Source organism: Emydura macquarii, unplaced genomic scaffold, assembly GCF_026122565.2.
Source record: "Emydura macquarii macquarii isolate MOO-44397 ecotype Brisbane River unplaced genomic scaffold, CSIRO-AGI_Emac_v2 contig_1390, whole genome shotgun sequence".
NCBI classification, from domain to species: Eukaryota; Metazoa; Chordata; order Testudines; family Chelidae; genus Emydura; species Emydura macquarii.
This window is the reverse complement of record NW_027131527.1, coordinates 6,435,170-6,456,827: the sequence shown is the minus strand read 5'-3', so window position 1 is coordinate 6,456,827 and position 21,658 is coordinate 6,435,170. Positions and strand designations below refer to the sequence as shown.

Here is a 21,658-nt window from a genome sequence, read left to right as displayed (position 1 = left end):
CAGTGCTGGGCACCTCTTTGTAGACAGACTGGAAGCAGTTCCGAGAAGAGTAAAAGAAATAAGTAGGGGAGTGAAGGGATTAATTAATGAGGAAAGATTAAAAGAGTTAAATATAGTTTGGCATCAAGACAGCTAATGCTGTTGATAATCAATTATACATATCTGAAGTGTGTAAATAGCAATGAGGGAGATGAACAGAGGGGGGAGAGGAGAGGGAAATTATGGTAAAAATGATTACACTGAATAAAGAAGAGGACATTTTGTATGATTATTGCAAAAAAATTTCCTTACACTAATGTCGTCTACAAAGCCCTGGCAAAAAACATCAGGGGTGCAATTGCCGAAGTGCTCTAACATGCTATGCTCTAGCTGCTTCATGCAGAACCTGCTGGCGCAGGTATAGTCCTGTTTTCATAGTTTTTTTCACACACACAAAAAATTAGTGCTTGTTTTTTTAGCTTTATACAACTTAAATACAAAAGGACATTTTTAAAGGATTCAAAGTTATATTTATCTGTAAGACACTGTCCAATAAACTCTCATTGACTTCAACGGAAGTACATTTCACTCTGAGCAAAAGCCTTACAATAAGGGGTATTAAAATAAATCATAAACAAGATGTATACACACAAACGCACTGGTTAAATATAGGCATCCAGTTAGGTGCCTAAATATGTTCCTGCACTCTCAGCTACGGAGCTCAACAGCCCCAGGCTCATCTACTTGTTTTTGTGTTCACATTAAAGCATGCATTTTTGGTTTCTAAGTGCCACCTGTTGGAAATATTAATGTATGTTCAAGGGCAGTGAAGGGCCCAATTAGGCACACAATTGTAGACTTTACACATACAATGCAGGTGTGTCTTTTTAAAATTCAGATCTGTCCTGCGTGAAGCAATGACGGTATTGGTATTGGGGCTTTATACTCATGGGAATTAGCTTGTAAAGATAGATCTATAGAAGAGAAAGTTGTTTTCCGGTGATGACAGTTTAAACAGGAAATTCTTGATATTAAAACACTCAAAAAGAAAAATTAATTCTTTCTGTCTGCTGGTCTCTATGAGACTCTTCCCTACAATTGAGCACTGCTTAACTACAGTATGCTGAATCCATTAGAAGACTGCAGTAATTAACATAGAGAAGACTTTACCAGCCTTGCTTAGGGCAGGCAAAAATTAAAGATTATGTAATTCGTTTATTTCCTATATAAGGAATCACACATTAGAGTACTTTGTCAAAGAACAGCAATCCATACCTTCAGATTTAGGAGATATTGTAACTGAAGAGTTAATTTTGTCACAGTATGCTACTCCATCTATCAACATACAACAAAAGCTTTATTTACCTGTGATCCACTTACATATATATATATAATTAAGTTTCCCTAACCAGTGATATAGGTTTAGTGATTGAAGCACACATTCTACCTTGATTCAAATGCAAATCTGTATTTAAAATATGTAAACAAAAAGAGTTTATTATATTGTCATAAAAGTAACTGAAACCTTTATTGAAATACCTTCTCAGTTTCTTTAACAACATTTTAAAAAAATCAAGACTTTACAAAAACCTCAACTTTGAAATGATCAAGTCTGGTTAGATCAAAAGTACTGAAATATTTAACAATAACATGCTTGTAACAGAACACTAAAGAAAATCAGAATGATTATTTCCATAATCAATTGATACCTACAATACTTATGTTCCAAAAATATACCCACATACAGAAAAACGTTAAATTAATCCAAGGACTCATTGGCATAATAAACCAAATGTTCAGTAAATTCACTAAATAAGCTGAATTCAGTTCTGTTCTTTTCACCACTTTAATTAAAAAATACTATCACATTATGTTGAAGTTATTTATGCTTTTTGATGTAAAAATTAGGAGATAAGAATAATTCAAATAACTGAACACAAGACTACATTTTGTTCTGCGATATAATACTCTCAGGTCATTTTTCTAAACACAAGTTTCTCTGTTGTTATTTTAGTATCATGTTTCTCTTTGAAGTTAGACATAACTGTATACAATTATAATTTCTAGTCTTCAGTATTGTTCATTAGTATGTAATCTGTTCCGTCCTGGCTCCTCATTACAACCTTATAATTGTTTGGGCTACTTCAACTCAGCTAATCCTTAAAATTGCTTCTGCACCGTAAAACAAAAACTTCATTTGTTCAACAGTCCAACTATGTCATTTAGTACAATTACCTACATTGTATACCAATTTTGTTCCTACTCAGCACATCTGTTTACTCCCATTCTATTGAGCATTAGACTTAGAACTTTGTGTAGAGAACAAAGGTTTCAATATTAACGCATAAAATGTATAGCATCAGTTGTGCATTGACCAGATGTGCCAGGCCAATTTAGTGCAGATGCTCGCCAATTTTTGAATCACTGCCCAGAATCATGAAGGTTGTATCTGTCTATGGTGCTGAAATATATAAACCCCTCCTTCCTTCTTTCCTTGCGTTCCCAATTTGTGATACCACTCCAAACCCCATTTTGAGAAACAGACTGTTAGTTCATTCTCTGGGTTATTATTCAAAAACAAACAATAAAAAGGAATGGCAACAAGTTTCTGCATTAGACAACGAGAACTAGCAGATGCCCATGTATATTTTCAGGACAAGAACTACCCTTCTCGATACAAAACGCTACAAAGGAGTTTGAGCCCCAGCCTCGATCATGGCTAACAAAAATCATCACAATCGATATCCAGTATCTAGACTCCGACTCTCGCTGCAAATCTACTCTTAGCTCCTTACTGCCTTTAAAACCCATCACAACGCACATTAATGTTCAGGGGCAGGACCGGGCAGCAGGCTAGCCCAGAGCCCCACAGGCAATGCACTGCCGTAAGGGGAAATTGCAAAGAGGGGCGGAGGGGCGGGTCCCCCCCAATAAGGTGCAACGTTCTTCTTTTCTTTTGTTCTCCAGTGGCAGGAGGGTGTGCGCGCGCGAGGGGGTATTTGCACCTACAAACACACAGGGGTAACAAAGGACCACACGCCCGGGGGGATTAATTTGCATTAGCACCCGTGGGGCAGCGGGCAGCAGCAGCGTCTAGCGTCTGCCAGGATGAGCCCCTGTGGCGCCCGGACCTACCGTCCCTGTCGCAGAGCTGAATCGCCTCCAGGCTGAGATTCTTCAGCACATCCTCGCAGGGGCTGGTGGGGCTGCTCATGCTGCTGTGATCCAGGCGCGGAACCTCCATTGTCCCCTTCTCCTCCGCCTCCCTTGGCTTCTGCTGGCGGCCGCACGGTGGGTGCAGACAGAGGCGCGCGCTGGAGCGCTTCCCCGGGCTGCTGGGTCGGGTGTGGAGGCAGGGCAGGAGCGAGCGGATTTGTCACTGCAGCGGAGCGGGGAGGGGGCAGCAGAGAGACGCGCGCTCATCACACCCCAGGCTCCGCATTAAAGGGGCCGCCGCCGCTGTGCTGAGTCAAAGCCACGGCCAGACAAGCACCTGACCTAGCGGCGCAGCGGCCGAAGGCCTCCCCTCTCCCGCCCGGCCGCGCCGCGTTACCAGCAGCGCCAGCACCAAGTCCGCGCTCCCCCGCCCCACTCCCCGTCTCTTGGACCACGGCTCGGCGGGGGGGGAGGGGTCCTGCAGCCTAGCCCCACGCCCCGCAGTGCATTGACTCCAAGCCGGGCTTATCCCGGAGCTAGCGCCCGGCAAGGAGGGAGGCTGCAGCCCCGAGCCCAGCGGGGAAGGGGAGACTCGAGTCCCGGCTGCCCCTCGGGCTGCCTCTGCTCCGGGACTCACCGAGCGGCCCCGGCAGTGCCCAGCTCCCGGCCTCGCCTGCCAGCACCTGCCTCCTAGGCGAGGAAATTCGCTCCCCCACCCCCATGTTCACCCCCGCACGAATCCCCTACTCACCCCAACCCCCTTCGCGCACCCCAACCCTCCCCTCCTTCCCTGCGCACACGGACAGCCCCCAACTCACCTTCAAACGCGGCCAGCCCCAAGCAGTCCCCACTACACACCATGTGAGCGCCCCCCCTCACGTGGGCCGGCCACTGCCCCACGTGGCTGTAATAATGTCCCTGCTGCTCCCAGCCTGAGAGGGAAGCAGGCAGAAATCCTAGGCAGGGCCAGACAGCAAAACTGCCTCGGTGCATCACTGGGGTCCCCACCCCGCCTGAGCTAGGCCAGCCAGGGCGCTTGGCCTGCTCCTGGGTCAGCTTACCCAGGCTGCTTCCGCTCGCAGGATCCCTCCTATGCTGCTGCTCTTGCAACCTTCCAGGCCTTTTGCTCCTTCACTCTGTCTGCATCTTGCACATGGCTCTGCGTGCTAGGGGAAGGCCCCTCACAGCCTTGTGGGGAGTACAGGCAGGTGCAGGAACAAAATAACCGCAATGAACAATTCCCATTATAATCAGGGTTGGGGTAGAAGTTAAGGACCCTCGCAGCACTGTTCAGAATTCTGCCTTACTTGGATTCACTTTTATCCCCACTGCGATCAAGAGTCCCAAGCTGCAGTCTATGGCAGCCCTTGGGTGCAATATAGACAGACCTCAGGTCCCTTTCCTGGGATGCTGCAGAGGTTACTGGAGAATAAAAGGACACCTTCTGTGTTAGGGTATATTGTCTCCACATCTGTATCTCCAAAGTAAAGACAAGGGTGGATGCAATTTGCTCTATTTTAGGTCACTTAAGTGCAGTCCATATAGCTGCTAGCCTCACTGGACAAAGTTTAGGTGGCCCTACATGGATATTACATGGTTTTGGGCCCTTTTCCACACATTCGGCTTTCTTATTTCAGGGTTACTCTCAAACATTTTTTGTACTGATATTCCATTTCTGAACAAACATGATACTACCTCCCCCCCAAAAAAAGTTACACACAATTATACAACTGCAGAAGCACTACACGGTTAGGTTGATGCAAGGTACTTCATGTCAACCTAGCTATGGATGTGTCACCACTTAACTTTCACTCCTGCCAATGCAACTGCCCCACTAACACCACCACCTCCCCAAGCACCATAGAGTCTAAGTCGATGTAGTTAGGTCGCTACAATGTCAGTGTAGACACTGCATTACTTACATTGACGGTTACTGGGTTCCAGCAGCTGCTCCACAATGGCCAACAGTGACTGTTCTGGTCACTGCTGTGAACTCTGCTGCCCAGGGTTCAGGGGGACAGGAGGCCGCCCTTCCCCTTTAAAGCCCCATACATTTTTTAAATTCCTTGTCCTGGTTGCCTGGCTTGAGGAGCACACCTAGCAGCTGTCCATTGTTGTAGCTCTCCATGGTTGCCCAGCTGACCATGGTGACTACACACTGCAGATGTGCTCCTGCCTGGAGTACACAGGAGATGTTGGATCTCCTGGATCTGTGTGGAGAAGAGGTTGTGCAGGCACAGCTCTGATCCAGCCATAGAAACATAGAAATCTCTGAGCAGATTGCTTGGGGCATGCAGGAGAAAGGCTACAAGAGGGAACAGCAGCAGTGCCATGTGAAAGCTGAGGAGCTGTGGCAGGCATAACAGAAGGCGAGGGAGGCCAACAATCAATCTGGTGCAGAGCCGCAGACCTGCTGCTTTTACAAAGAACGGTATGCCATCCTCAGTGGAGACCCCACCGCTACCCTGAAGAACCCGGTGGATACTTCAGAGGAGCATGAGTCACAGACCTCCACCATGAACAGTGAGGAGGAGGAGGAGGAACAGAAGGAGTATGAGGGACAGGTGACAGGGGGATCCAGCCGTGCAGTGAGCCAGGACAGGCCTGCCTGGGGGGGAATGAGAGAAGAGGTTAATTGCTCAGGAACCCGGCAACTTAAAAGGACCCAGGTGGATGGGATAGATCCATGGGCGGTAGATAAAACTTCCCCTCGGGGAGACTAACTCCCCATCCCACCTCTCACTCATCACCCGCGGCCCCACCCCTGTTGCACCCTAGACCGCACCCCGCTCTCTGCCATATCCCTCCCTCCACCATCACTTGCCACCTCAGTGGAAGGGAGGGTGTGGAAGAGAGGAAGGGGGTCAAGCGAGGAGTGGGAGAAGGAGGGATGTGGCAGGGGGGAGGCCAAGTGGGGAAGTGGAAGGGAGGAGGGATGCAGAGTGGGGGGGGGGGGAAGGAGGCATGCGGTGAGCAGTAAGTGGAGAGGGAGGGGCGTAGCAGCGAGGGGCGGGGAGAGGGCAGGGCCTGAGGTGGAGCAGAGGTGGAGTGTGGACAGGGCTGTAGGCAGAAGTGGGAGTGAGCCTCCCCAAAGGAAAGCTTCAACAGCCCCCCAAGGTTGTAAACCTCAGCCAATCCTTTTCTAGGGGGGCCAGTGAGTGTTCTGCCCTGCAGCCCGGAATTGCAGTCGGCAGGCCTAAGCCAGGACATGTTTTTGACTCCAGTGCAGTCTGGCCAGTCCCGACAGTTGAGCACAGATGAGCCTGATGCCGGGGAAGGAACCCCTGGTAAGTATGCAGTTTGCTTTGAAATGATAGGGATGAAACCCCCAAACTAGCAGGACGTATCTGTTGATTTACTCTTTTTTTCTTGTGTTAGCAGAGGTCATGAAACAACCGAGAGATAGAGTTACTATCTGTTTTTCATTCCCCTCCAGAGTTAGGCAGAGGGGGTCCATGCAGATCAGTTTGTTTATGTGCACTGGGATGTCCTGTGAATCCTCCGTAGAGATGTCAATGAAACTTTCATGGTAGTACTCTGCAATCCTCTGCTGAAGTTGTCTGGGGAGGCTGCCTTATTGCTTCCGCTGTGGTAGGATATTTTCCAACGCCATTCAGTGATTATTTCAGCAGGCGTCATTGCAGTACATAGGCTAGCAGCATATGGGCCCAGGCAACATCGGGATACCAGCAGCAGCTATTGCTCTCTCTGCCTCTGTTACCTTCAGGAGTGAGGTATCAGTTAAAATCACCACTGCCTGTGGAAAATGGTGCCAGTATTCATTCCTATTGTCCTTTACACACATACTCATGCCTGTGAACCATCCCTCATTTCCCCAACTCTTTCTCCTGCCGAGGGCCAAGGGCCATACTCACTGTGACTGATGCTGTGATTGGCCCCGTTCTGTATCAATCTCAAGGAGAAGTGAGAATGTAATGCTTATAACTTTTGGGGATTAAGGGGAGTGAGTTCAGTATCCTAAGTTTTGATTTCTATCGTGAATATACTGACAATGGTACCTCTGTGTGTTGTATCTGCAGGCGCTGTTATTGTGGCCTTGAAGGTCTCCCCCTCCACACCCGTAGAACAGCTAAGTCAGATAAGGAGAAGAAAGAAGAGATCTCAGGATGACACGTTCCAGGAGAACATCAGAGAATGAGACCAGAGCTGGCGGATGACCCTTGCAGACAGCATAGAGAAGGAAAGAGTGGAGAAGAGAAAGGCCTGGGAGCCTAACCAGGAAAAGGAGAGGGAGATTCACCAGAAGACAATGGTTCATGTTACAGAGTAAAATTCTATTTTTTGGAATTTTTGGAATCTTTATTAGTTCACAACATACGCTGGCTGGGGTAGAGGTGGTCTGACACCCACCAGTTTCCTGATACTTCATTTTGCCACAGAACCCATAACATCATTTTCAGACAATATGAATGAGTGTATTGGCAATGTTACATTCCTACACAAACAGCACTAACTGCAAGATTCATAGTGGGCTGCAAGAGAGCAAAGCGAGGTAAACCATGCTACAGCAACACACACTACTCTAGCTCACTATTAAAATGGTCTTTCAAAGCCGCCCTGAGCCGTATTGCTCCCCATTGAGGTCTTCTTATAGCCGTTGCATCCAGCTGTTCAAATTCAGCAGACAGCGCTCCACCTTCACCCTGCAGACACTTTTCCCCCTTTGCTTCACAGATATTATGCAGGACTCAGCAGGCAGCTATAACCACTGGGGTATTTTTTTCACTGAGGTCCAATCTTGTCAGTAGACAATGCCAGCAACCCTTCAAACAACCAAAGTCACATTCAACTTTCATTCTGTACCTGCTGAGCTGGTATTTGAAGTGTTTCTTGGTGCTGTTGAGGTGGCTGGTGTACAGTTTCATAAGCCATGGGAGCAAGGGGTTTCCAGTCATTCAGTAATCCACTGATCAGGAAAGAAAGTCCCTGCTTGCAGCTTTCTGAATAGTCCTGTGTTCTTAAAGATGTGCATGTCAGGCACTTTCCCTGACCAGCCCACTTAATGTCGGTTAAGCAACCCTGGTGATCCACCAGCTCTTGAATTACCACAGAAAGTAGACCTTTCTGTTGATGTATTCTGTGGCAAGGTGATCTGGTGCCAAAATAGGGATCCGTATGCCATCTATTATCCCATCGCAGTTTGGAAACCCCATTCCTGCAAAGCCATCGACTATGTCCTGCACATTGCCCAAAGTCACAGTTCTGCATAGGAGGAGGTAATTAATGGCCCTGAACACCTGCATGACAACTGCCCCTGTGGTGGATTTCCTGACTCCAAATTGATTTCTAACTGACCAGTTGCAAACTGGGTGTAGCAAGTTTCTACAGTGCACTTGCCACTCACTTCTCAATTGTCAGTGAAGCTCTAATTTTTGTATCATTGCACTGGAGGCTTGGGCAAGTTCGCCACACAGATCCAGGAAGGTGGCCTTCCACATCTGAAAGTTCTGCAGCCACTGCCATCATCCCAAACCTGCATGACAATGCGATCCACCAGTCAGTGCTTGTTTCTCGGGTCCAGAACTAGTGCTCCACCTCCACAGCTGCTCCGTGAATGCTGCCAACAACCTTGAATTGTTTCTTTCTATGTCTCACAGCAATCAAGCCTCCAAGGAATCGTCACGTTCCCAGTAGCTCCTCTTGCAGCTGCACAAATATTGCAGGTCAGTCACCCTGGTTTGCAATGCTCATGACAATGGTGCAGAGCTGGCAGACTTCATGCTTCTGTCAGAGATGGCAGACAGTGAGAAGGGACATGCAGGTTTGTGGGAATTTTTAAAAGAGGCATGAAATATTGTGGATTGCAGATGAAATTATGGGAAGTTCAACCCATGTTCCCAGTCACACTGGCACAATTCATTCCAGCCGCATGAAACATTGCAAAACCTTCCTAAAACACCCTGCACTGGATGATGGTAAGTTGCACAGTTGGGTAACTACCCACGACGCACTGCACTCTGCATCAATACAAATGCTTGTGGTGAGGACGCCCCCCCGCTGACGCACATGCACAAGCAATATAATAACGATGGTGGCTGTATCCGACATAACTTAGGTAGACAATTTTATAATGTAGATGTGGCCTTAGTTCTTATTCATTTAGTTACAGAACAAAACAATTCAATGAAAGAAGTACTGTCCATATCCAGCTTGACAGGATGGAGAAAGCAGAGTGATTATTACAGATTACAGTACAAGACACATGGGTGAGAAATTCATTTAACATATTCCTTATCGTAGCAAGGTGGTTGTTTACCGAGCCAGGGGTTGCTTTGTGGGTACCCTGCCCCTTTTGATGGGCCTCTGAAAAGCTGCAAACAGGCTTTTAGGCAGATAACATTCCCTGCCTGTGGCTGTTTTAATAACAAAAGCCAGTTCTCAACACTACTCAGAGTCCCAAAATAAAGTCCATCATCATATAACAGTCCATTCTTAGCTCTGTTATCTTCTCTCACAGCCAGAGCACTTCTTCTGCCCCATCTGTTCTCAGAACTCATCCCCCCAGTTCCTCCTAGTTGGAGCTTAGCCTTCTAGCACTGACCTCTAGACCTGCAAACCTCTAGTTCCAAACTCCATCCTCCTACTCCCTGGGCTCCTCTCTGTCACAGCTCCCTTGGTCTTGGGGTGTTCCCTACAGTTTCCTGGGCTTCCTCCATTCACTGTAGCCTCCTGCTACCTTTTATAAGTAATTACCCTGATTTCTCCCAGGTGTGACTCATTTTGTAATTAGGGGTAGCTAGCTCCAGCCCCTAAGGGGCAAGCCAGCCTGTTAAGTTCATATATTACTTCCTTGAACCAGTGAAATATGTTTTGGGGGCAAGGAGAAAAATCCTGAGGTGTGCCAAAGCTAATTTTGTTAGAAATTAGGTTTCATATTCTCTGAAGAGGATGTTCTGAGAGTTATTGTCAATTAACAAGTTCAGGAATAAGAACTAAGATTGAAAAAAGGGGAAAATAGGGTCATAAAACATTTGAACATTTTGAACATTTTACAGCACTGTATCATTTTTGCTTAGAAAATTACTACTTCTCTCTGCTACAAAAGCCAATGAATGCAGATTAAAGAATAAAAATTTGGGAGATCTGGATGGTTTATTGGAATAGTAATGGGATAAAGAGCTTGTCATCTCTAGGTTGCTGGTTTAAATTCAAATCAGGTCAGTAGTGCCTGAATGTGGTTACCTTCTGTCTGGTAGCCTTCCTGAAATGAGTTGATATCAGTCCATTTTCTAGTATGTAGGAATTCACATCCCAATAACCACTTTTGGCACTTTTTTTTTGGACAGTTTTAGAAATCCTCTGAGTTGTAGCGATTGGTTTTGGAAACTGACACTTGTCCATTTGATATGGACTTAGACGACCAACTCATTTGACATAGGCCACCACACAGCTTTCAGATGGTCATATCTTTTGCCCACTACCAAGCTTTGCTGGATATGAAATGCTGACTAGAACTGAAAGGCTCTCTATCCACTTTATCAGTTCACCGTGAGCTGCACGCCCTACCTGCAAGTTCCATGCACAGATAGGTGCTTGCCTTATGAGAATTACTCTCCACTGATCTCTGGGGTTACTCCATTCTTCCCAGCCACTTCTAAGACCACAAGTTTAGAGGTGATGGCTCTGTGGCTCCCTTTTCTAAAAGCACTTTCAGTGGTGGTGCCAGCTGGGCCACTCCTTCCCATGGTGGCCTTTGGTATGCCCAGTGCAGGATAGGGGGCAAAGGTTCTGCAGTGCTCCCCTGCTTCTATCCCTCCTTCCCACTCTCTCCTTCTCTTTTTCTTCCCCAAACCAAAAGTGAGGGAGAGGGTGGTGTGTGGGAAAATGAGAGAGAGTGAAATGGGGAGTGAGCAGTAGAAGGGAAGCAGTATTGAATATAGAATATGAAATGAATGTGGAGGGACAGCATGAGTCAATAAAGGAGAAGGAAAAAGTGAATGTACAGACAGAATGAGGATTGGGGTAGAGTAAGAGAGGGGAAGGAATGGGACTCTTGGAAGACTGCTCTCATTCTTCATTCATTTCAGCTCTGGCAGGCATTAATTCCCCCCCCCCCCCCCCCCACACACACACACACACCAGGGGGAACATTGCCCCATGCTCTTCTAAGTGTTCACATTGCACAAGGCTGAGTTTTACTTGTTTCAGTTTCATACAATTGCTCCAGGTATTTCCTTCCTGCACCACCCTGAAGAATTCCTTTCATTCCTTGAAGCTGATGCTCTTTAGTCTCAATCTCTCCCTCCTCTGCTAATCCCTCTCTATAGTGATGAAAGACATTTATACAGCCCCCACAATCATATTACCTAGTCCCCAAACACAATATTATGACAGAATTAATTTGAAGTAGCTCTTGTTCTTGAATACCTGGAGAATTCCCATTTTCCCCCTCCTCATTACCCCTCCCACACAAGTCTTTTCTTCCCTCTCTTCTGTTTTTCATTTCCTGTTACTCAAGGAAAACTTCTGAGAAAAGATGGATTTTGTATTGAGTTCTGAAAACAGTCAGCCTTGGGTGTGTTTGAATTCCTCCAAGGCCATTAGCATCTCAGCTGCCAATTTATCTATATCTATTTTTATACCAAAACTATTGAGCCTTTTTGAAGAAAAGAATGGTTAAGCCACAAATACTGGTGGACCTCTGTGTGCTATGACAGCAGGCAGCCATCCTACCACAGCTCTGCTTTTTAGAAGCATGGAGCACACTCTCTGGATCTGGCTGTGGCACCATTTTGAGGGCACTTCAAAACACATGCCAGTATACAGCCTATACAGCTAGACCTATAAAAGGAGGGACCTCAAGGCATTTTAAAAAAATCCAATGGATAAATTTGCCCCCAGGATCTCAGTCTCAAAGCACACAACTCTTTACTTAGTATTTCTCTTACCTGAGAAAGTACTGTGCTCTGGTTGTCTTACTAACAAGAAGTAACACTCAAGCACATTTATGTTCGTGCAGTCAAAGAAGACAAAGTCTGAGCCTATATTCAGAAAGTTTGTTCCATGACAGATTATCCCAGACAGTGTTTAGCAAAATGTCACACATCACAAATATGGGTCAACATTACATAACGGAAAGGCTGACAGTGGCAGCACAATGTTAGAGACAGTACAGCATTGTGTATCTGTCTATCCAGAGCTTGCAGAGATTCTGCCACAACATCAATCTCGCTAACTTTTAGCATTTTCAGCAACAGAAAAATAGGATATTTCCAAACACTGATTTACACAGTGGAACAAGAAAGTGTACCTGTTATGCACTGCAACGTTATGCAGTACTGGAGGCAGCATTTTGTAGCACGTGACAGTGAAATGTGAGACTTGTCATACACTTTCTTTCTGGCCATCATAAATCATCTCTGCTGCTGTTTCTTAGCCTGGGGGCTGTGACTTTCAAGGTGGGTCACAATAATGTAGGGTTTCCAGTTAAAAGAGAAATTCACACTGCCATCCTGTTATCTGGTGCGTGTCCCCCCTAACGTATGCTTGCTACAGAAAGCCACAGTCACCTCCAAAGCATCAGGATGCATGGGGGAAATGGGATTGTGCACCCCTTTCCCTCATTACTGTGTTCTGCTTTTGCTAGGTTACCACTTCTGTGAGTTCAGGAGGAGGGCTCAGAGGCTGACCAGGAAGCTCTGTGAGGCAGCTGAATTTTTGTAATTTAAAAAATTAATTCCTTTTTGATATTTGCAGGCTTTATTTACAGATGGGAAAAATATCCTTTTCCAGGCAACAGCATAACCCCAAGTTCCCAGGTCTTCCCTTCCCCCAGGTGAGAGAGGCATCTATTTATTATGCAGTGGGCTGTGGAACCAGAGAGTTCAGAGGAGTGATACAGATGGCCTGCAGCGGAGCAGAAGAAATGGATTTGATATTTGTTTTCTTTTGATATTTTCAGCAGGATAAAAAAAATTAAGTACAGAAATGTGGAAGTATCAAAGGTAGGATCCTGCATTTAGGACTGACCCTAACAGAGATATTAACCAAACATTATATTTTCCTTACATGGGTATAGAGATTTTCTATCCAATAGTCATTCTTCATCTTTAGCAGTAATTATATTATAACAATGTGGCTTATGGGTATACTTTCACTGCCTTTATGTTTGTGCAATAAAAGTTAAGGTTTCCAGAATGAAGTATTCTTTATTTATTCCAAGTATAGGGGCTGGGGGAGTGGGAGGGGAGAGAAACTGATGCAACGGAGGGAATGATGTGGGAAGGCACAGCACAAATAAGTGGCGCACATTACTGTGCCTCATTACTGAAATGGGTTTTCAAAGCTCCTCAGTGGGCTCTTCTTATCACCCTGGTATCTGGCTGCTCAAAATTAGCTGCCAGCCTATCTGCCTCCACGCCCCACTGCTGCAGAAACTTCTCTCCCTTTGCCTCACAGAGATTATGGAGTACACAGCAAGCCAGGATAACAATGGGGATACTGCTTTCACTGATGTCTAACCTGGTAAGCAAACCGTGCCAGCAATCCTTTAAATGTCCAAAGGCACCTTCTACCACCATTCTGCACTTGCTCAGCCTATTGTTGAACCGCTCCTTACTGCTGTCCAGGTGGCCGGTGTATGGCTTCATGAGCCATGGGAGCAATGGGTAGGCTGGGTCTCCCGGGATCACTATTGGCATTTCAACATCATCAGTGGTTATTTTGCGATCTGGAAAGGAAGTCCCTGATTGTAGCTTTCTGAACAAACCTGTGCGCCTAAATATTCAACAACATTGAAAAGTCTCTCTTTTGGTTTATGCACTCTTTAGCAAGGTGATCCTGCACATTGCCCAGATTCATTACCCTTCTTAGCAGAAGTCGATTAATGGCCCTGCATACTTGAATCACAACAGTTTCCATGGTGGATTTACCAACTCCAAATCGCTTCCCCACTGATCAGTAGCAGTCTGGCATTGCAAGCTTCCACAAAGCGATCGCCAGAACAGCACTGTCAGAGCAGCACTTCAGGGCTGGGGAAATCTCTGCACAAAGTTCCCGGAAAGTGGCCTTCCGCATTCAAAAGTTCTGCAGCCACTGCTTGTGATCCCATAGCTGCATAACGATGTGATCCCACCAGTCAGTGCTTGCTTCCCGGGACTAGAAACGGCACTCCACCATGTTCAGCTGCTGCGTGACTGCCAGCAGCAACCAGGAATTGTTTCGTTCGATGGCTTGCAGCAGAGCGGCTTGACTGACTTTGCAATGTTCCACACGTCAGCTCTGGAAATACTGAAGGATAAATCACTAGTTCTTTGTAATGCTCACAACAAGAGTGTGCAGCTGAGCAGGGTCCAGGCTTCTCAGGCTATGGCGTACACATGGTTGGGCCAGGCTTTTGAAAAAAGGCACAAAAAGTATTGGTTTGTTTGTTGTTGTTATCAGGAGAGAGAGGAAACTGCATCATGGGAGTTCGAACCTATGTTCCCATTCCCCCTGTGCAACAATGTTTTGATCCCATGAGGCATTGCAAGCCCTTCCTAAAATCCCCTGCGGCTAGTTGCACTGTGGGATAGCTACCCACAATGCACTGCTTTGTGCATCGATGCAAGCACTCCTAGTGAGGACGCACTCAACCGACAGAATAAGCGTGGTGTAGACATGCTCAACCGACTTAATTACTGCGGCGGTTGGATGTCGATTTAAATTAAGTCAACTTAACTTCATAGTGCAGACATGCTCTTTGACAGGTAATGGAATCACAAGAATAGAAAATTTGAGGCCTCTTAATATAAGTTGTGCCTGTGTACAATTAATTTATGGCATGAGACAGCCTAGTTTTCTAACCACTGTCAAAATAGCATGGACACAAGGCAGTCCAGGCGCTCTAGAGACACCATGACATGTTTTTTACTTTCTTGCTTGGAATGGCACATAGCCCCTATCTCCACTCCAAGAGACAGGGGCGGTGGCATGGGCCCTCCTTCTGTCTCCAGGAATGGCAACAGAGGACCCCTTCCCCTGAGGCACAGCACTAGGAGTCCCATCTCCCGCCCCCAGGGGTGACAGCAGTTCCCCCCCCCACTACTTAGCCCAGCAGCCAGAGTGTACCTACTTGGGTAGGTGGGCTGGACAGATATAGAGTCTTCTGCTGAAGGGGCTGTTGGCAGGGCTCACAAAACTCCTGGGTATAGTTAACTCTGCATTGAGATGCACACATCTCAAAAGTATTGCTTCCTGCTGTCTACAGACTCGGACAGACATCACTGCATCAGTTACATTTGGTTCATATTTTCAGATTTTGCTTCATAACCATGAAGGCTAAAAACTTATTCTTAAAATACAAATTAAAGCTGAGATTCTGATGTAATAACTCGGGGATGGGAGTGGCTGGTCACAAACCTATATAGCATGTATGACTTAATCTGGCTCTTTTATTCAATTGAGATACACAACACATGACACAAAAGCCTGAACTCCTATTCTGTAATCTGGACATGCAATTTCTATTCCACTATGTGCACTGTAAGCAATAAGAAGAAAACTGTACCCATTCTGATCACCTCAGATATACAGGAAGATGCCAAATTAATTATCAGTTTATTGATAACTTATGTCACTTGAAGATACTTTTCTTTTGAAATTTCAATTTTCTGATCTGAAGGACAGTTTTCTTTATAAAACATGAACAAACTTTGGGGGAAGAGAAGGTTGGTCACTGACAAAAATCCTATATTTGTATTTCCATGTAATCTATTTATTGGCTTATGAATAAAAAGTCCTCAAGAGATTGTGTTGTTGTTTAGAAATATCATTCCTCAAATTTATTATTTTGCTTTTCTACAAATTAAATCTCGTTTTATTAATCCTAGATCCTTAGAGAAACTCTAGTTCCTTTTATATTTTTTCTATATCATCTATATTGTTTTGTACTCTTCTAATTTAGTATCATTTGCAAATTTAATTAATTCATTACCCTCCAGTTAGTTTATGAAGATGTTAAACAAAATAGGACCATATACACTGATTTTTATAGGACTCCATTGAACACTTATCCTTGGCTATATGGACTACCATTTATAATTACTCGCTGTCGTTCAGTGGCCAGCTTTTGATTAATTGAATTGTATTTCTGCCCAGGCCAACTTGATTCATTATTTCCGTTAGGATATTGTGTAGCACTATCAAATGCCTTACAGAAGTCTAGATGTAACTCTATATTCTGTTCATCTTCTAGCTTTGTCTATGTAAAAAAACCCAATACTGAAAAAGGCTATCTCCTTTGTTTGACTTGATTTATTCTGTTGTATCTGGTCCCATGATGCTATTCACCTCTATACAAGTACATTTTTTTTCTTCAAATAGTGACGCCATTTCTTTCAGCCTGAAAATTATGCTCATAGGACAGTGGGTTTTCAAAGTTACACTTTATTCCCTTTTTTAAAGACCTGAGATATGCTCACACTCTACCAGTCCCCTGATGCCTCCCCAGTTCTCTGTGATTTAAAAAAAATAATTACTAGCTGTTTAGAAAATTCTATAAATACCCTAAGGTACACTTCACAAGGGCCTGTTCAAGAGCTTATATTTAATTAAGTAATTCTTAGTTCTTATTTTCCAGCAATTCATAATTACATCCTGTATTTTTTAACCAAGTCATTATTCAAGGGTCTAATCCTGCTCTCGTTAAAGTCAATGGCAAAAATCCCATTCACTTTAATGGGAATACGACCTGGTTCAAAATTTTCTCTCCTTATTACTGAGTTCTCAAGTAAGGTTTTTTTGGTTAAAGAACATTGTTTTGCATAGTCCCTTTAGGAGTTAAATATTAAGTCTCTTCATGTCACCTTTAACCCCCGTGGCAAACAATATTATCATCTTGCTACCGTTTTTTTTCCCTTCATGACCCAACTCCTGCCATGTAAAAAGCCTGTTTTGATGTCTCTTCAGTTTTCATTCACTATTGTGATTCATTTTTTGTGTTTACTTTTGTGAATAGCCCACATTAGCCGATTATTGTCTTCAATTTTCCTCTTCATCAGAGCATGGTAAATTCCTTCTGAGTTTCCCTTGTAGTACCTTTCAGAACCTTTCCTTCCCTTTTACAATCTTTCCTTTTCCCCTTTCTCTCCTTCCACAAAAATCTTTTTAAAAGTTCTAGTCTGCCACTAATAATTCTGTGCACCAGGTTTCTTTTATAATACGTTTATAATACTGTAAAAAATAAAATCTTTTATAGTACTGTACTTATAGAACCCCTTTCATTCAATGATCTCAAAGCACTTTACAAGACACCTGTAAAGAAGATAGGTATTATTATCCCCATTTTAATGATGAATAAATTGAAGCACAGAGAGGTAAAGTGCTTTACCTGAGTACACACTGTGGTCTTGTCTACAATACCTTTTCTTAAACTCTCCTACTGTTGCACTAACATTAGTGCAACTCCAATGTTAGCAACGAGTGGGTGTTCTAGTGTAGACAAAGTGCTGTTTGCTGCCAGTGTTGTTACCATTGTGCCATCTAGATTGGCTTTGAGCAGGGTTAGATGAAACCATGGTAAGAACGGTGGTGCCTTGTCCACACTAAAACTACCACCAATGCTACCCTAAGTGCAGCTGACCTGGTGGTCATGAAATGGTAAGAGAAAGCTCAATGTAGACACATTCTCCAGAACGAGAAAAAGAATCCACTCCTGACTCCAACACCTCTGCTCTGACCATTTAGACACACTGTGCAACTATTTGTTCCTAACTAGGTCTTAACTGAATTCAGATAACTCACGGTCATGTATTCAAAGCTCCTTTGTGGTCTATGATTACCTCACAATGGTAATTAAGAAATAAAATAGAATCAGAAAATGGAGAGGATGCTATCTGTACTGTACCTCAGGTGGTATAATAGGTTTTTTTGTTATGATAGAAGTGTTTGGCAGCCCTACCACCCATACACATGTACATAACTGATTAGATAGGAAAAAGCTAGGACCAGACAATAAACCAACCATTACATTATAACAAATTTTATTAACAACTTTCAGAGGCATTTAACCTAAACTATATTTTGCTAAGAGCAATTTCCCTACCTTTAATAGAGCTGTTTTCCAAACATGAAGCTCTGCAATTATTATTTATTTGTATTACAGGAGTACCTACAGACCTCATCTGCTGTACCTGCACTTAGTCCCTGCCCATGAAGAGGTTACAAGGGATGGAATGGTCATGGCATTCTCAGTCACAGGAGGAGGGAGGAACCTTGAAAATTCCAGAGCTAACTTTGTCTGGAATTCACTACTGAGTGGTTCATTTCTCCTATTTCTCAAAACAGGACACATAGTCCCCTCACATACATACCCAAATTTCAGAAATTAAGCTCTCACAAGCAAAAGTACTGAAGGTAGAGCAAAACCTATATGCTGCAAATACTTTTCTTCTTCTGGTTTCCTCATTTTCTGCTAATCTTACTGCTAATTTAATACCCTTAAATTAAATTCTTAATATATTCGATTTTACCTAACATACTATTTACTTATTTGTTTTTCCTTTTTCATTTCAGTTTTTTCTTTCTTGCTTTTCTTCCCCCCCACGCCCCTACCCCCTTACTTCTTTAGCCCTGTCCGAGTCCCTGCTACCGCTCTCCCTCTGAATGCTGACTTTAGATTAACACATTTCCACATAAATTTTTTGGCCAATGGGCAAGACTCCTTTCAGCTTCTGAGGCATGACATACCTATGTAATGTATTTTCTGATGTTGGGGTTTTTTTTAAGTGAAATTAAATACCCCTAGTGTCTTGTCCTCAGTAAGCGTGTCTACAGTAGCAGAAGCAACAAAGTTGCCCTCACTGATTTTTGTCAACAGCCTCATGACACATTCCTTCATAGGCTGTGTGGATGAGAGTCAGAGAGTGTAAGTGACAGGTGGTGCTGCTTTCAGGATTGCAGATCCAGTACTGCAATGGAAGAGGAGAAATAATCACACAGGGTTGATGGATACATAGTGTCTATACCAATTTAAACTATACGATTTAAACAGGCATAGTTAAGTCAGTGCAATCCCCTAGTGTGGTTGCAGTTATACTGGTACAGAGGTGCATATATCAGTATAGCTTATTCCCATAAATCGAGCAAAATAAGCTGTACTTTTTATGACTTTATGTCAGTATAACTACATCCACACTAGGAGGTTGTACTGATTTAAAGGTTCTTATGTGGGAATAGCTTATTTCACACAGTGTCCAGGAATAAACTATACTCACAGAAGAATCTTTATACTGGTTTAAAGGGGTCCATACAAGGAGGTTGCACCAATTTAATCATATCTGTTTCTAAATCAAATATAGTTAAACTCTAAATCAATATAGTTAAACTCATATAAAAACCATGCGTAGATAGCCCCTTAATCTTGGAGACACCACTGATATGTGGTTGGAAGTTCTTGGGGGCTCCAAGAAGCCCCATGTTAAAAACTCTGTCACCACTCAACCTAAAAGAAGGTCCCCAGTGGAGCACCCCCTTTCTGGATATTGCTAAATCACTATTGCCTGAGATGAGTTATTCCCAGTATTGAGTTATTACCAAGTTAGGGGTGGTTTGTGATATGGGCCAGATGTCCACTACAGAATACCATAGTGGCAGCTAAATGGCTAGAAAATTTACATTGCCTTCCAATGTGTTTAAATTTGTATGTTTTATCCTGGTGGGATCATCCAGGAAAGCCAAATGTGACATTGGGAAGACCTGGAAACTGGAGAGAGGAGCAAAAAGCTTAAACATCTGGCGAGAAGCAAAAAGCTTAAACATCTGGCAAGAACCAAAAGTTGAACAAGTCTACTAGTGGATTAATGAGAACGAGCACTGTCGATCCTGATTTAGACCCAAACCCTCCCTTCCTTTATGTGCAGAATGGGAGGCCTGAGCTGAAGAGCTCTGCAGCCATTTCTACTCCCTCCCCCCTCATACCCCCGGAGCTTCATCCCCTTTTGAAGGTGGGTCATGCATCCTTGTAGATTAGCCAGAGAGAATGGCCTGTAAATCAAGCAAAGTCCAAGGCTAAATGAGATTAGCAGACACTAGACCTACTAACCATGGGCTATCCTCAGACTTGTCACTAGCTCCATGCCTCTCCTTCCCCTAGCAGTAGTAGCATGGCACACATGCCATACTGCCAGCAGTTAACCTCTACGTGCTTTGCAAGCAAACCCGATGCTCCAGAGAGCAGCAGTAATTTATGATGCAAAATTCATAATAAATAATGCTACTGAGAGAAGGGAAGTTGGCTCAGAGGAGCAGTTTTCAAACACTTCCCCTGTCATATGTTGGGAGTATGCATCTCTGCTGACATCATGGAGTTGGAAAGAGCTGCAGTGGTGGCTATGCAGTAGAAAAATGTTACTGTGTAAAGTTGTGTATGCCCTATCCAGAGTCACACCCTGTGTTTACCCTGATTTAGGTTCCTTGTGCAGCAAAGAGGCATCTACATTTTGAATTAAGTGCCAGAAAGGAAATTTCAAGTTTCCTACATATGGTTAAAGAACCTGTCAGTGTACTAAACAATCATTTTGTTCTTAGAACAATTGCTTTGCTAATATTTGTGCTTTTTCTTTTTATTCTAACATGCATCAACAATTTACACTTTGTATTTTCCTTCTATTTAAAGATAGTAACCAGCCTCAGTTTTTGCAATTCTCTACCTAGTAACATCATCAGAACTAGGGTGAACAGATAGCAAGTGTGAAAAATCAGGACGGGTGCCAATATAAGACAAAGCCTCAAAAAATCAGACTGTTGCTATAAAATCGGGACATCTGGTCACACTAATCAGAACACAACCTCCACTCTTGATAAGTGAGGGTTGTCTATACACTAAAAAATGGTTCTGCAACATTCATTTGCTGCTCATGGGATGATATTCTTTTATAGGAAAGAAGTACACAATCATCTAAGAATCACAAATACATTATCTAAATAGTCATTATGAAATGTAATAATTTGGTTAAAAATTCAGAAATACAATGGTATATTACTAAATCGACTATACATTATGCTAAATTGATTCAATAATAAAACTTTTTTAATTATGAGGAGGCCAGATTTGTATAATAAATAACTCCTGCATCAATTTATGAGCAGAACAACTGACCCATAGGGAACTGGCAAGATTCATGAATATGCTAAAAAATTGGCTTAGAATTAGAAATAAACAGACCAATTCACTCAAATTAAATTTATGAAACGTTTCGCAGATGAAGATTTCAGAGTAATAAATAATGTAAAAGGCACAATTTATAAGACATTTATAGCAGATGCTGGGTATAAAAACAGAGGAGGAGGATGAGCAGACTATTTACATTTAACTAATGAGACATCTCCTGAGAATGATGATACATTGCTAGAGTTTTGTCCACAGATAGTACTAAAGAACATATTGCACACATTTATTTTTGCTTTGAAATAATGTAAGTGTGATAGACTGAATATCAGTCAATTAAAAAAATCTGAGAACCAAGGGACATGAGGGATGCCTGGTCAACACTACAGAGTTACGTCGATGTAAGCCACCTTGCAT

General features: G+C 43.7%; 1 protein-coding gene and 1 long non-coding RNA gene across 5 annotated transcripts in view; one reads left to right on the top strand and one right to left on the bottom strand.

Moving 5' to 3' along the window:
• PHYHIPL (phytanoyl-CoA 2-hydroxylase interacting protein like) overlaps positions 1-21,658 on the bottom strand; it is an 81,551-nt gene that overhangs the window by 45,175 nt on the left and 14,718 nt on the right. Inside the window, exon 1 of one of the 4 annotated variants that reach the window (XM_067552538.1) lies at positions 3,115-3,249. The exons of the other annotated variants lie outside the window; for them this stretch is intronic. Coding sequence (XP_067408639.1) covers positions 3,115-3,223 — 109 coding nt within the window. The 5' untranslated portion in view covers positions 3,224-3,249. Of the gene's footprint in view, positions 1-3,114; positions 3,250-21,658 lie in introns of those variants that run through there. 4 annotated transcript variants of the gene reach the window in all.
• LOC137156016 (uncharacterized) lies at positions 3,183-7,363 on the top strand. Its single transcript, XR_010920638.1, has 3 exons — positions 3,183-3,270; positions 6,282-6,422; positions 7,176-7,363. It is a non-coding gene; the product is annotated as an uncharacterized lncRNA (long non-coding RNA).